Genomic DNA, 15,772 nt, shown 5'->3' with positions numbered 1-15,772 from the left:
GATCAGGGGAAATAACCAACGATCCCAGAAAAACACCGAAGTGCCTGAATATGCTATGATGGTCAATATTCAATATTTTAGGTACATCCTACAGTGAGTCATTCTTGGCTGGGCAACATGGGCCCCAAAAGTTGGCCTCGCGTAGACCCAAGATGCATTCTCCACACTCGCCTGCAGGGTGCGCTGTGCTAGCAAGTACAACTTTGTCCACATCAGGGGCTCTCACTACACTAAAGGCCTACTTTTTTCTGGGAAATTTTTCCAAGAAAGATGTAGGAAATATCAGTCTGGTGAACCGGGCCCAAAGGACTGTTTTCAGAGGGAGGAGGGCAGGGTTCCTGGTAGAATTTCAGTCTAAATTCTCCTCCCCGGGGCTTCCCTTGTGGCTCAGCTGGCTAAGAATCCACCTGCAATGCGGGAGACCTGGGTTTGATCCCTCGGTTGGGAAGATCCCCTGGAGGAGGGAAAGGCTACCCACTCCAGTATTCTGGCCTGGAGAATACCATGGACTGTACAGTCCATGGGGTTTCAAAGAGTCAGACACGACTGAGCGACTTTCACTTCACTTGACCGAGGGAGCCACCCATCAGCCAGGCCAGTAGGATCCCTCGGAACCAGAAGCAGCAAGAGGAAGGTCTCTCCATGCACTTCCAGGAAATACGAATGTGTCAGGCTAAGTCCAAAATCCGAGAGAGGAGCCCAACGAATCCACAAAACAGAATCAGCAGGGTTCCTTCTAGGTTAACGCCTAGAACAGACCATTTATCCAGGGCTGACTTTTATTCAACTGAGATAGAAAGCAGGCATATCTAATGCAAACAGCCAGACACAGACAGACATTCACTTCTGAGTCCTCCTTTTACACACAGCATTCGGTATTTGAAGACAAAGGATAAAGGACAGTATGAATGGCATCCATAAACACCGTTCAGAGTTACATGATTTTAGAAATGCTGTTCACTATGGCGACCTGCTTTATTCTAACACAGCAAAGGCATAAGTTCATAGAGCTTCAAACTCTGAAACAATACCAGTGCCATTCAAGAAATATGCATTGAACATGCCAACCCATGTGGTATTTGCTACAAACACATCTTGGCTTGAAGTTATATGTATATATGCTTGTCTGCTAGCTTTCTGTGTTTAACTTATAACAACAACAACAACAGCTAAGAAGAATAGGAAGATACTGAAATAAAAAGCCTAAATTTACCTTCCAGTCTGTTATTTGTCAGGACATTTAGGGTAACTAATGTCCTGGGACTGAGGGGACTTTTCAAAAGAGAGTCCCAGCAAATTGGGATGAGTTGCTCACCCTATTTCTATGCCATTGACCAACTGTCTAATATTCTCCTCGGCTTACATGTAGAAAACCAGGTCCACCTGGATCTTGGCCATCTTCAGCTTGGTTCTCACCAGAAAGCACTCAGTCTGCTAACCACACTGCTTTCAGAGCTTGGAGTGTTCCAGCAGCAGAGGCCAAAGACTTCCTGCCAGAAGGGGTTTTTATAGCTAATGTTCAGTAAGCATGTTCTATGTGCTGGACACAGTTCTACATGCTCTACTTGAACCACCTCACATAATCCTCAAGAAGGTATTATTATTTTTATGCATTTTACAAATAAGGAAACCAAGAATCAGAGATGTTGATTCATTTCTTCAAGGTTACAGAGCTAGCACGTCTAAGCACTTCTCAGAGCATAGAGTGATCCTTCTAAGATGTTAAGTCAAATCATATCATTCCTCTCCTCAGAATTCTCCAGTGAATTTTCATTTCCCTCACAGTAAAATCCAAGGTCCATATCATAGCCAAGAAAATCCTGTACAGCCCCTCCTCCAGTCAACCTACTTATACCTGACTTATTTCCTAGTATTGTCCCCTCACTTCCTGGGCAACAGTGCACTGCTAGTTTACTCCCCCAATGGCCCTAACACATTCCTACCACAGGACCTTTGCATATGCCATTCCCTCTGTTTGTAGAGTCTATTATTTCCTGTAGGTCTCTGTTTCAATAGGACTTCTCTAACAACCCTATTGAAAACAGCAAACACAAGCTCTTTCCCTCTCTTTCACACATACATACACTTATTCCTTTTTATATATATTTGTATATTAATTTATTATTTGTCCACTACCCACCAGGATACAAGATCAATGTGAGCAAGGACTCACCCTCTGTATCGAGGACACAGAGGTTTAACATGTTTGACAAATGACTTAATCAGTGAAGAAACTGGGACCAAAACCCAAGCAGGCTGACTCTGGAGCCTGAGCTCTTAACCCCTGCTCTACCATCCCCTTCCTAGGGAAACCATCCCACGTCAGGAGGGGAGCTTAGCCACATGAATCCTAAGACATCCCATGACCAACAATGTCTGCAGAACTTTCAAGAGAGCTCCATGAGATGGCTTGAACCCCCAGCTTCATTTCCGGCTGGCACTCACCTTAATTAGAATGTTTAAAAAGGTTTTGTAAGGCTTAAAATCAGAGAAGAGTGTAACAACACGAAACTTCACTTCCTGCTTTGGTTTATACAGGGGCTTGTCTGTTTGAATGAAGACAGTCATTCTCTTGGTCTCAAATGATAAGCGTGTACTATTCGAGAATAAAATCTCATCCTGGGCACGTCCAGTGACACGGAGCTCATACATCTCATCGGCACTGTTCAGAGGTAGCTAGGGAAAAAAAAGACATCAGATGTATCACAGTCTCATCGTTTTACCTCAAAAATATTTTTAATTGTAAGTTAGAATTGAAGTTTTAAATATATAGTATTATCAAAAGTAATTGCAATGTTGAAAAATGTGCCACTCCTAGGCACCACAATTAAAAAATTTGTTTTCCCTCTTTTGACACCCTGGGGTTTGCTCTCTAGTTAAATCTCAAGGTTCCTGGACGGCAGGAGCCTCGCCCCACCACCCCTTGTCACTTCCTATTCCAAGTACAAACTCTCCTGCACGTACAGTCACTGTGAGTCAGAACACCCTTCAGCGTTCACTTCTGTGCCTTGCCCTGTCTGAGGCAGCCCAGAGGCACATTTGCACAAGTCTGGTTTTCTTGCCATTCTGTCTCCAGGATCTCTTGCCTGTGCCAAGATGCACTCTCTTGCCCAACCTTGTGCAGCGTGGCATAGTCCTGGTAAGTCTGATGGCACTGATACTGTCACTGTTTCTGTCACTAGTGGAAATCCTACCTCCCAGCATTGACAGACCAGAAGCCACACTCAGCAACTCACACACACTGTTTCGTTCCACCTCACAACAATCCTTCAGGGGGATGCTCTAACAAATGCCAGGTTACAAACCAGGAACCGGGGGGCTTGGAAGAGTGAAAGAGTCGCTCCAGGTCACCGGCTGAGATTCAGACCCGGGATGAGCTATATACTCTAAACAAAAGCCTTCATGTGGTGGTTTTAAAATACGTCCACATTGCTATATTTAACATAGATATCCAACAGGGACCTACTAGCTAGCACATGGAATTCTGCTCAATGTTACGAGGCAGCCTGGTTGGGAGGGGAGTTTGGGGGAGAAATCCATTCACATATCCAACACGTGTATGTATGGCTGAGTCCCTTTCCTATTCATCTGAAACTGTCACAAGGTTGTTAATTGGCAATAGCCCAACACAAGATAAAAAGTTTTTTAAAACAAAACATGTCCAAATATTCTTTGACCCTCCTCCTTGCGAAAAGAGGGAGCCTAAATCTCCAGTGACCTGCTCCTCAGGAGTACAATGAGGCTGCGTCGTTAACCAGATACCTTCTGTCTGGTTCTCTCTTTCTCGGATCCGAGGCTCCAGGGGAAGTCAGCTGCTATGCGATGAGGACACTCAAGAGGCCCGTGAGAGGCCCATGTGGGGAGGGACAGAGGTCAACAGCCACAGCCCACCTGTCAGCCGTGTGAACAGCAACCTTCCCGGGGACCCCCAGGCCCGGGGATGCCTGCAGAGGTCAGCAGCTTGGACACGGGAGGTGCCGTCTTCTGAGACCCCACGTCAGACCTACTCAGCTACACAGCCTCCAGCTTCCTGACCCACAGAATCTGTGGGAAGTAATAAAATGCTCTGACTGTTTTACACCAGCATTTGGGGACCATAGGTTATGCAGCAATAGATAAGTAGCACGCCTGACTTTTAGTTCATTTTCATATTCCTAAACCTGAGATTCTCAAACGACGTTCTGCCTCCTTTGGGAAAAGAAGATTCGCCCACAGAGGGCTCTGAGCAGAGTGTACAGCAATACGGACAAGAATATGAAAGAAACGTGATGAGCCACCGACGCAACAGGGAGAAAAGTACTGATCCTTGCAATTTACTGGGAAAAGCATTTTAAAAATAAGATGAATTCATGGATGGACAAATGAGTAGATAGATTAAATATGTGATAAGGCAAGTACGGTAAAACATTAACAGTAGATTCTAAGTGGTAGCTACGAGACTGTTCACTATGAAACTCTTTCAGGTTTTTTGGATAGTTAATATTTTCATAATAAACTGTTAGGAGAAACAGTCCTATCACCTTCAAATGACCTCTAGTACTGATTTTTGCTTTCCTTTAGTGAATATTCACTGAGCCCCTTCGAGCTTGGAATTCAACGCGAACCAAAGATGTTCACCCTAGAGGGCTGAGAACCTGGCCTAGCACGTGCATCCTCCTATTCTATTCTCTCAAATGACGCTTCAGTCCTCACATTCTTTTAAACAGTGTTTAATACTGTAAGCATGTACACAAGAGTACATGGGAAAGTCGCTCAGTCGTGTCCAACTCTTTGCGACCCCATGGACTATACAGTCCATGGAATTCTCCAGGCCACAATACAGAGCGGGTAGCCTTTCCTTTCTCCAGGGGATCTTCCCAACCCAGGGATCGAACCCAGGTCTCCTGCATTGTAGGCAGATTCTTTACCAGCTGACCCACAAGGGAAGGTAAACAGGAAAATATATATGCCATGAACCAGCATATCATTTGTTTGTATATGCCACAGATTTATAAACAACTCATGCTTTAAAAACATGGGATTAGATGGAATATCTCTCCATGATTTGGGTATCATTTTTAGTGCACAGAGGCCCCAGAACAGACAGTAGATTCAAGTAGTATTAGTGGCTGGGTCGTGTCCAACTCTTGGCAACCCTATGGACTGTAGCTCACAGGCTTCTCTGTCCATGGAATTCTCCAGGTAAGGATACTGGAATGGATTGCCATTCCCTTCTCCGGGGGATCTTCCCAACCGAGGGACTGAACCCAGGTCCCTACATTGCAGGCAGATTCTTTGCCATTTGAGCTACCAGGAAAGCCCCAGTAGATTAAAGACTTATACCAAATTAATGATGCAGAGGCCTGAAACTAAAGATTTATCAACCACAAAGAGTCAAAGAGTTAGAGAATTAGAAGTGACACAAAGGTGTCCAAGGACTTTTCCTGTCTCCTGCTCCACCCTCCTTCAGGGAGTTGATACACAAGAGGAGACAGTACTGACTCTCTGCGCCTTTCAGTTACCCTAATTCTCTTTTTCAACCCTCCCCTGGTAGAAATCCCACCTCCTCATATGCAAAATTTGGGTGATTTAGGATCCTCAAAGCCTCAGGGCTGATCCTAGGGCTGGAAAGTCAGAGATGACAATATGGACCTGTCAGAGTGGCCCCGGGACGTCCCCATGAACCGGGGGGCATCGCTGCACAGCTCAGGGTGTCACCTGTCACCTGTCACCGTCACTCTGGGTGTCAGCACAGACCTTGGCCATCCATTGGTAACAGTGCAGGGACACAGTGAGAAGGAGACTGGAGAAAATACTGGGGATGTTAAGCAATCTTCATGAAAGATTCTTCCTGTGCCGGACTCGCACAGTCAGTTGTAACCTGCTTCCCATGGTGGTGAGGACCCAAAGGTAATGAATCTCCTGAATCTCTGCTGGTAAACTGCCTCCCACCTTCTCCCACAATTACTGAAAAGAGTTCCCAGAACTGGTAATAAAGGGGTTCCTTATCTCTTATACAAGAACCAATCATTTACCTACAGAGATTTCGGATCCTCTGTGCTCAGCTGAAGTCGCAGGGCCGGGAAAAGATGTGGTTCCCAGAGACAGACACTGTCTGACTGCAGGACGAGAGGCTGGGGGTGTACGATCCCCAGGACTTAGGTCCACAAGACATCAACCAGCACCCGAGCTGAGTACTGCCGATTCTCAGTTACTGCGACCCCAGGACTTAGGTCCACAAGACATCAACCAGCACCCGAGCTGAGTACTGCCGATTCTCAGTTACTGCGACCCCAGGACTTAGGTCCACAAGACATCAACCAGCACCCGAGCTGAGTACTGCTGATTCTCAGTTACGCCAAGTCTATTCTGTGCATCCATAAACACAGACTCTCCAGCTAGACGACAGCTCTCCACCTGGAATACACGGCAGAGGAATGCTCAGAAAAGTTCCTGATGGACAATAAATGGATTCCTGATTCTAATCTGGCCCATCTAAAACCATCTCACCTTCTCTGAAAGATCAACGGTCTTAAGGAAAATGAGACAACACAATAGTATTTAATAGTACTTTATTTCACTAATAACTCCAGTTACCAAAAGTAATGGTAATTTCAAATAACTTTCTAAATAAGATTGAGAAACTTAAGATGATAGTTTCTATCTTAAAATATATTAGTAATTAAACATTAAAAGCATTCTAATTTTATTAGGAGGTTGGGATTAACATATACATACCATTATATGTAAGATAGGGCTTCCTGAGTAGCTCAGTTGGTATAGAATCTGCCTGCAACACAGGAGACCTGGGTTCGATCCCTGGGTTAGGAAGATCTGGAGAAGGAAATGGCAACCCACTCCAGTATTCATGCCTGGAGAATTCCATGGACAGAGGCTACAGGCTACAGCCCATGAGATCACAAACATTCAGACATGACTGTGCAACTTTCACTTTCATATGTAACATAGATAATCAACAAGGACCTACTGTATAACACAGGGAACTATACTCAATATTCTGTAATAATTTATATGGGAAAAGATGAGAAAAAGAATAGATATATGTATATGCATACATGATTCACTTTGCTGTTCACCTGAAACTAACACAACACTGTAAATCAACTATACTCCAATATAAAATTTAAAAAAATTTTAAGATTTTAATTTTAAAGGCCACTCCCTCATTTTAAGTTTTATTTGCAAAGAGAATAACAGAAACTTTTTCTAGCATATTTTATACAAAAAACAACCTTTATGTTAAGCATAAATTGCTTTTTATATTTACTTCTTATTGAAGGCTGACTTTACTATATCAGAAGCAGAAACAATGAGCCAGTCAGATATTCAAAACACATTTGTTTTAATACAGCCAAAATATTCATATTTTATAGCAAAAATTCATGAGGGTCTTAAAAACTAATATTAAATATTATATTTGCAAACATCAGAATGCAAGTACGCTTTTAAAGATGGGTCTATTTTCATCGAAAACTCATAAAAATGCAGAACCTTCTATTTTTGCCAAGCATTATCAAATTTTCCCAGACACTTTATGACTAAGTCTTTAAAGTTCTGTTTTACTAAAAAGGGATCTAGTTTAGACACAAGCTCTAGGAAAGTTTTCAATAGGGAATTGCTATATCTATATACAATAGAAATGATGTTAAAGACAAATATGAGATATTGGGGTGAGTATTTCATATAGTTAAGACTTCAAAGAATAATAGTAGGGCTTCCCTGGTGGTCCAGTGATTAAGAACCCACCTGCCAATGCAGGGGTCACGGGTTCGATCCCTGGTCCAGGAAGATCCCACATGCCTGTGTGCAACTAAGCCTGTGTGCCACAGCTGCTGAGCTTACGCTCAAGAGCCTGTGCTCCCCAGCAAGAGAAGCCACTGCAAAGAGAGGCCTGCGAACCCCGTCTAGAGAGAAAGCCCACGTGTAGCAACAAACACTCAGTGCTGCCAAAGATAAACTTGAATTTTTTTTAATTTAAAGAATAACAGTCGTGAGATTTGCAGCCGATGATAAATGGGGCGAGTACAGTTTAGAGGGGGTTCCTGGGACCCCAGCCCAAGTGCTCCGGTCCCACCTACACGCCTGCTCCTGCCAGGCTTTCCACCTTCCAGCCAGGGCAGCTGTGGGCTTCTTTGAAGAAAGCAGTTACTGTGCTTCAAGCTGTTCTTCCTGAACTTAAATCTCACCCCCTTCCACTATCAGACAATTAAATCACACAGAGTTTATTTTAATCTTCTCATTGTAAGACCCTTTCAACAGAGTTAGGGACACAGGCGTGGGGAGCCAGCACCTAATGTCTGAGGTCATATTAACGCAGTCTGATATCTTATTGTCATTAAGTTTGGGGATTTTTTTAACCCCACTTTGCCTACTTATGCCTTCACTTCCCCTGCCCCTCCTTTCTATTATTACAGCAGTATATTTCTTAGCAAGGTAAGTACAAACATAATAGGTAAAAAACATAATAGTTATGAGAGGAGTATGTCAAAGCTGTATATTGTCACACTCCTTATTTAACTTATATGCAGAGTACATGATGTGAAATGCCAAGCTGGAATCAAGATTGTCAGGAGAAATATTGGTAATCTCAGATACGCAGATGATACCACACTAATGGCAGAAAGCAAAGAGAAACTAAAGAGCCTCTTGACGAGGGTGAAAGATAGAGTGAAAAAGCTGGCTTAAAATTCAACATTCAAAAAACTAAGCTCATGGTCCCATCACTTCATGGAAAAATGGAAACAGTGACAGATTTTATTTTTAGGGGCTCCAAAGTCACTGCAGTCATGATTTTAACAGTGACTGCAGCCATGAAATTAAAAGACACTTGCTCCTTGGAAGAAAAGCTATGACAAATCTAGAAAGTGTATTAAAAAGCAGAGACATCACACTGATGACAAAGGTCTGTATAGACAAAGCTATGGTTTTTCCTGTAGTCATGTACAGATGTGAGAGTTAAACCATAAAAAAGGCTGAGCACCAAAGAATTGATGCTTTCGAACTGTGATGCTGGAGATCCTAAGAGTCCCTTGAACTGCAAAGAGATCAAACCAGTCAATCCTAAAGGAAATCAACCTGAATATTCATTGAAAGGATTGATGCTGAAGCTGAAGCTCCAATACTTTGGCCACCTGATGCAAAGAGCCAACTCACTGGAAAAGACCCTGATGCTGGGAAAAATTGAAGGCAAAAGGAGAAGGGGGTGGCAGAGGATGAGATAATTAAATAGCAATACTGTCTCAGTGGACATGAATTTAAGCAAACTCCAGAGCCAGTGAAGAACAAGGAAGCCTGGCATGTTGCAGGCCATGGGGTGGCAAAGAGACAGATACAACTTAGAGACTGAACAACATCAAGGACTTTTTTATAACAGATTGTTTGTGCTCAGTCACTCAGTCGTGTCTGACTCTTTGCAACTCCATGGACTGTAGCCCACCAGACACCTCTGTCCATGGAATTTTCCAGGCAAGAATACTGGAGCAGGTTGCCATTTCCTACTCCAGGGGGAAAGAACTGCTTGGGAGCACTATATTCTCTAAGAGTGTGAAAAGTGTGAAAGTATTAGTCACTCAGTCATGCCCAAATCTTTGTGATCCCACTGACTGTAGCGCCCCTCCACCCCCGACGAGGTTCCTCTGTCCATGGAATTCTCCAGGCAAGAATACTGAAGTGGGTAGCCATTCCCTTCTCAAGGGGATCTTCCCAACCCAGGGCTTGAATCAAGCTCTCTGCATTGCAGGCAGATTCTTTATCACTGACCCACCACAGAAGCCCATTCTCTAAGAACTTCCTCTCAAAATGAATGTGGTTTCTGAATGTGCTTGATAAGTAACCTTCAGAGGTAGTAGGGAATCTGGCTTATCGGGAGATGCTGACCCTACTTAAGTGTGGAATGTGTCAAGGTCAAAGTCATTACTCATCTAGTCCCAGAAAAGTACACCAAACTGTCCTCTTGGTGGATGCTGTGTTTAACTATACATTAAATGTGTGAAGCTCCAAAAGAAAACAGTTATAAAGGGCAAACTTCCAAATCAAAGCTATGAGAAGTAGGACTAGTTAAGCAACATTAAACAACCAGGTTTCTTGACTCTCTCAACAAAAGAATAACTCTTCCCACTTCTACAGCAGATGCCACAGCATGTTTACATCTCATTTCACCTCCAAGGTAGCCTCTATGAAACAGACTACACTTGTATCCCCTTCTCCAGGGCTGGGACCATGGTGAGGTGAGCCGGGCACTTGCCTCAAGTGCAAAATTTAAGAGCGTGCCAGAAAACTCATTTATCAAGAGTTAAAGTATCTTAACATTTTAAACACTTTTAAATAGCAAAAGCAATACAAAATCATGAAACAAAAAATCAAAATTTTAATCAAAGATAGGATCAGTATCAATTAATGATTTTTGTTTGTTTGTTTTGCCTCAAGCAGCAATTCTGCTCAGTGAGGCACTGCCCTTTTCCCGGACAAAGAAACTGGAAGGGAGCAATAATGCCACACCCAGGACTGCTGCGCTCACTGGGGCAGAAGCAGGACCAAACCCACCCAAGTCCCTGCGCGAATGGTCCAGGCCAGTTCCCCTCAGCAAAGTTCTCTATTTTACAGGAGGAAAATCTCCACTAGGAGTCTGAAGAGGCTAATAACCAACCTCCCTGAAGTAATATTATTCTTAAATAATCTGAAGGTGGAACTGAAACTTAAGCCAAACTCACAAGGCACGTAAATCAATATGAAAGTCAATAAAATCGGAAATTCATTTCACTGACACAGTGTATATTTATGAAACCAAATTTTTAAAATAAATACTTACTGATGGAAGAATAAGTGTCTTGAAAGAGCCTAAAAGGAAAAAAGGAAAACAGTCATAATTTGAATATGATGATATAACATAAAACTCATTAAGACTCTAATACTCTTTCAGATATAGAGGGTATTATAAACTTACAAAATCACAAATTTATTTAGCCAGGCCAAAACACTTTTATTAAACCCCAGAATCCCTGAGAGATTATTACATATCCTTGTGCCAAAGAGTTAAGATCTAAAAGGCTATCAGTGGGTGAACCTCTCCCTAAAAACTAAGTTCTGCTTCTCTTTTCCACATTCATTTTTGGTGTCAGTGTTAATGTTTTAGCAACAGCAAGGTGTAACTTTGCTGTTTTAAGGTTAAACATGTTTGAGGGACACTTTATACAGTGTACAGAAGGAAGCTGAGGTTCACTTCTAATGAACATTTCTCATACACTCATGACAGACAGAAAAAAGGAAGGCATTAGTCACATCAGAGGTGAGCTGGGACTTTCAACTGACCCATTAGTATTAAAACGATGCACACTTTTTTCATGTAAGTTACTAAACAAAGACTGCTAATTTAACTCATGCCAACTTCTCATCAAATCTATTTACCGTAAGGGAAAAACGTTCCAAGTTAAAAATAAAAGAGTACTTATTCAAAGTTCCCATTTAAGTGACATTAATTTATAGGTGGTAACAGGCCCTCAGTTTCTTCATTCATTTAAGAAACACTTATTAAGGGTAACACAGTAAATAAGACAGACACAGCCCCTCTTCTCCTGGAGGCCACAGGTGTCTACCCCATGGGAACAGACAGGCATAGTATGGAGCAGGGGTCAAGCCAGTGGTTTCTGAAATCAGGTTACTAGTCCTGTCCTTGACATGTTACCTAATTCTCCAGGTTCAATTTTTTTATCCACAGAGCTTCCCTGCTAGTCCAGTGGCTGAGTCGGCCTTGCAACACAAGGAATACAGGTTCAATTCCTGGTCGGGAAGCTAAGACCCCACATGCTACAGGGAAAGCCATCATGCTGCAACTAAGACCCAATGTGGCCAAACTTTAAAAATAAATACTTTTTTAAAAAAATAAAGAGCTAAATAAATGGAGAGACACTCAATGTTCACAAATAGAAAAACTCAATTATCAAGACATCAGTTCTTCCCAACTTGATCTTTAGAGTCAACGCAATCCTAATCAAAATCCCAGCAAGTGATCTTATGGATATCAACAAACTGATTCTAAAGTTTACATGGAAAAGCAAAAGACGTAGACTAGCTAACCATACTGAAGAACAAAGGTGGAGGAATAATGCTACCTGACTTCAAAACTTACTATAAAGCTACACTAATCAAGACCATGTGATACTAGCAAAAGAACAGACAAACAGACCACTGGAACAGAATAGAGAGCCTAGAAATAGACTCCCTAACTATAGTCAGCCAGTTTTGTTTATTGCTTGTTAGTGGAGTATAGTTGGTCTACAATGTTGGGTTCGTTTCTGCTGTATGGCAAAGCAAACCAGTCATACCTATACATATATCTACCCTTTTTTAGATTTCCTTCCCATTTAGGCCACAGGACTGGAAAAGGTCAGTTTTTGTTCCAATCCCAAAGAAAGGCAATGCCAAAGAATGCTCAAACTACCGCACAATTGCACTCATCTCACATGCTAGTAAAGTAATGCTCAAAATTCTCCAAGCCAGGCTTCAGCAATACGTGAACCGTGAACTTCCAGATGTTCAAGCTGGTTTTAGAAAAGGCAGAGGAACCAGAGATCAAATTGCCAATATCCGCTGGATCATCGAAAAAGCAAGAGAGTTCCAGAAAAACATCTATTTCTGCTTTATTGACTATGCCAAAGCCTTTGACTGTGTGGATCACAATAAACTGTGGAAAATTCTTAAAGAGATGGGAATACCAGACCATCTGACCTGCCTCTTGAGAAACCTGTATGCAGGTCAGGAAGCAACAGTTAGAACTGGACATGGAAGAACAGACTGGTTCCAAATAGGAAAAGGAGTACGTCAAGGCTGTATATTGTCACCCTGCTTATTTAACTTATATGCAGAGTACATCATGAGAAACGCTGGGTTGGAAGAAACACAAGCTGGAATCAAGATTGCCGGGAGAAATATCAATAACCTCAGATATGCGGATGACACCACCCTTATGGCAGAAAGTGAAGAAGAACTAAAGAGCCTCTTGATGAAGGTGAAGGAGGAGAGTGAAAAAGTTGGCTTAAAGCTCAACATTCAGAAAACTAAGATCATGGCATCTGGTCCCATCACTCCGTGGGAAATAGATGGGGAAACAGTGGAAACAGTGTCAGACTTTATTTTTTTGGGCTCCAGAATCACTGCTGATGGTGACTGCAGCCATGAAATTAAAAGACGCTTACTCCTTGGAAGGAAGGTTATGGCCAACCTAGATAGCATGTTTAAAAGCAGAGACATTACTTTGCCAACAAAAGTCCGTCTAGTCAAGGCTATGGTTTTTCCAGTGGTCATGTATGGATGTGAGAGTTGGACAGTGAAGAAAGCTGAGCACCAAAGAATTGATGCTTTTGAACTGTGGTGTTGGAGAAGACTCTTGAGAGTCCCTTAGACTGCAAGGAGATCCAATCAATCCATCCTAAAAGAGATCAATCCTGGGTGTTCATTGGAAGGACTGATGTTGAAGCTGAAGCTCCAATACTTTGGCCATCTCATGCGAAGGGTTGACTCATTGGAAAAGACCCTAATGCTGGGTAGGATTGGGGGCGGGAGGAGAAGAGGACGACAGAGGATGAGATGGTTGGATGGCATCACCGACTCGATGAACATGGGTTTGGGTGGACTCCGGGAGTTGGTGATGGACAGAGAGGCCTGGTGTGCTGCAATTCATGGGGTAGCGGAGAGTCGGACACGACTGAGCGACTGAACTGAACTAGGCCACCATAGAGCAGAGTCTGGAGGAGGGCCACCCACTCCAGCATTCTTACCTGGAGAATCCCATGGCCAGAGGAGTCTGGAGGGCTACATTCCTTAGGGTGGCAAAGAGTCGGGCACAACTGCATCGATTCAGCACGCACACAGAGCACTGAGTACAGCTTCCTGTGCTACACAGTGGTTCTCACTAGTTACTGTTTCATACACAGTAGTGTATATATGTCAATACCGATTTCCCAGTTCATACCATTCCCCCTTCCCCCGGGGAACTGTAAGTTTGTTCACTATATCTGTGACTCTATTTCTGCTTTGCAAATAAGTTCATCTGTACCATTTTTCTAGATTCCACCTATAGGCAGTTTTAGGTGACAACTGTTTTTCTCTTTCTGACTTACTTCCCTCTGTATGATCATCTCTAGGTCCATCCACATCTCTGCAAATGGCATTATTTCATTCCTTTTTACAGTCCGGTAATATCCTATTGTACATCTGTACCACATCTTCTTTATCCATACCTCTGCTGATGGACACTTAGGTTGCTTCCATGTCCTGGCTATTGCAAATAGTGCTGCAATGAACTTCAGGGTGCACATACCTTTCTGAATTATGGTTTTCTCTGGATATATGCTCAGGAGTGGGATTGCCTGGATCATATGGTGGCTCTATTTTTAGTTTTTTGAGAAATCTCCATACTGTTCTCCATAGTTCAGTTCAGTTCAGTTGTTCAGTCGTGTCCGACTCTTTGCAACCCCATGAACCACAGCATGCCAGGCCTCCCTGTCCATCACCAACTCCCTGACTCCACCCAAACCCATGTCCATCGAGTTGGTGATGCCATCCAGCCATCTCATCCTCTGTCGTCCCCTTCTCCTCCCACCCTCAATCTTTCCCAGCATCAGGGTCTTCTCCAATGAGTCAACTCTTCGCATGAGGTGGCCAAAGTATTGGAGTTTCAGCTTCAACATCAGTCCTTCCAATGAACACCCAGGACTGATCTCCTTTAGGATGGACTGGTTGGATCTCCTTGCAGTCCAAGGGACTCTCAAGAGTCTTCTCCAACACCACAGTTCAAAAGCATCAATTCTTTGGTGCTCAGCTTTCTTTATAGTCCAACTCTCATATCCATACATGACCACTGGAAAAACCACAGCCTTGACTAGATGGACCTTTGTTGGCAAAGTAATGTCTCTGCTTTTTAATATGCTGTCTAGGTTGGTCACAACTTTCCTTTCAAGGAGTAAGCGTTTTTTAATTTCATGGCTGCAGTCACCATCTGCAGTGATTTTGGAGCCCAGAAAAATAAAGTCTGACACTGTTTCCACTGTTTGCCCATCTATTTGCCATGAAGTGATGGGACCAGGTGCCATGATCTTAGTTTTCTGAATGTTGAGTTTAAAGCCAACTTTTTCACTCTCCTCTTTCACTTTCATCAAGAGGCTCTTTAGTTCTTCTTCACTTTCTGCCATAATGGTGGTGTCATCTGCATATCTGAGGTTATTGATATTTCTCCCAGCAATCTTGATTCCAGCTTGTGTTTCTTCCAGCCCAGCGTTTCTCATGATGTACTCTGCATAGAAGTTAAATAAGCAGGGTGACAATATACAGCCTTGACGTATTCCTTTTCCTATTTGGAACCTGTCTGTTGTTCATGTCCAGTTCTAACTGTTGCTTCCTGACCTGCATACAGGTTTCTCAAGAGACAGGTCAGATGGTCTGGTATTCCCATCTCTTTCAGAATTTTCCACAGTTTATTGTGATCCACACAGTCAAAGGCTTTGGCATAGTTCTCCATAGTGGCGGTACCCAATTTACATCCCCACCAACAGTGTAGGAGGGTTCCCCTTTCAGTACACCCTCTCTAGCATTTATTGTTTGTAGATTTTTGATGATGGCCATTCTGATTGGTGTAAAGTGACACCATTGTAGTTTTGATTTGCATTTCTCTAATACTTAATGATGTTGAATATATTTTCATCTGTTTATGGGCCATCTGAATGTCTTCTTTGGGTAAATGTCTATTTAGATTCTCTGCCCACTTTTTGATTGGGGTTTT

General features: G+C 42.9%; 1 protein-coding gene and 1 long non-coding RNA gene across 12 annotated transcripts in view; one reads left to right on the top strand and one right to left on the bottom strand.

Annotated features, from left to right (window-relative positions):
- CD109 (CD109 molecule) overlaps positions 1-15,772 on the bottom strand; it is a 198,790-nt gene that overhangs the window by 113,522 nt on the left and 69,496 nt on the right. For 6 of the 11 annotated variants that reach the window (XR_014065410.1, XM_081530095.1, XM_081530097.1 and 3 more), the window contains 2 exons: positions 10,808-10,836; positions 2,446-2,676 (listed from right to left, as the gene is read on the bottom strand). Coding sequence is in view for 8 of the 11 variants with exons in the window: in XM_081530095.1 (XP_081386221.1) it covers positions 2,446-2,676; positions 10,808-10,836 (260 nt within the window). In the remaining 3 variants the exon portion in view is untranslated. Of the gene's footprint in view, positions 1-2,445; positions 2,711-10,807; positions 10,837-15,772 lie in introns of all 11 variants that reach the window. The other 5 variants (XR_014065411.1, XM_081530099.1, XR_014065412.1 and 2 more) reach the window with 3 other exon arrangements.
- Positions 1-15,772, top strand: part of LOC145521485 (uncharacterized) — a 147,054-nt gene that overhangs the window by 93,992 nt on the left and 37,290 nt on the right. The gene's annotated exons all lie outside the window — the stretch shown is intronic.

This window comes from Giraffa tippelskirchi, chromosome 9, assembly GCF_054371585.1.
Source record: "Giraffa tippelskirchi isolate mGirTip1 chromosome 9, T2T-mGirTip1v1.2.pri, whole genome shotgun sequence".
In the NCBI taxonomy this organism is placed as follows: domain Eukaryota; kingdom Metazoa; phylum Chordata; class Mammalia; order Artiodactyla; family Giraffidae; genus Giraffa; species Giraffa tippelskirchi.
This window is presented reverse-complemented; position numbering and strand designations above follow the sequence as displayed.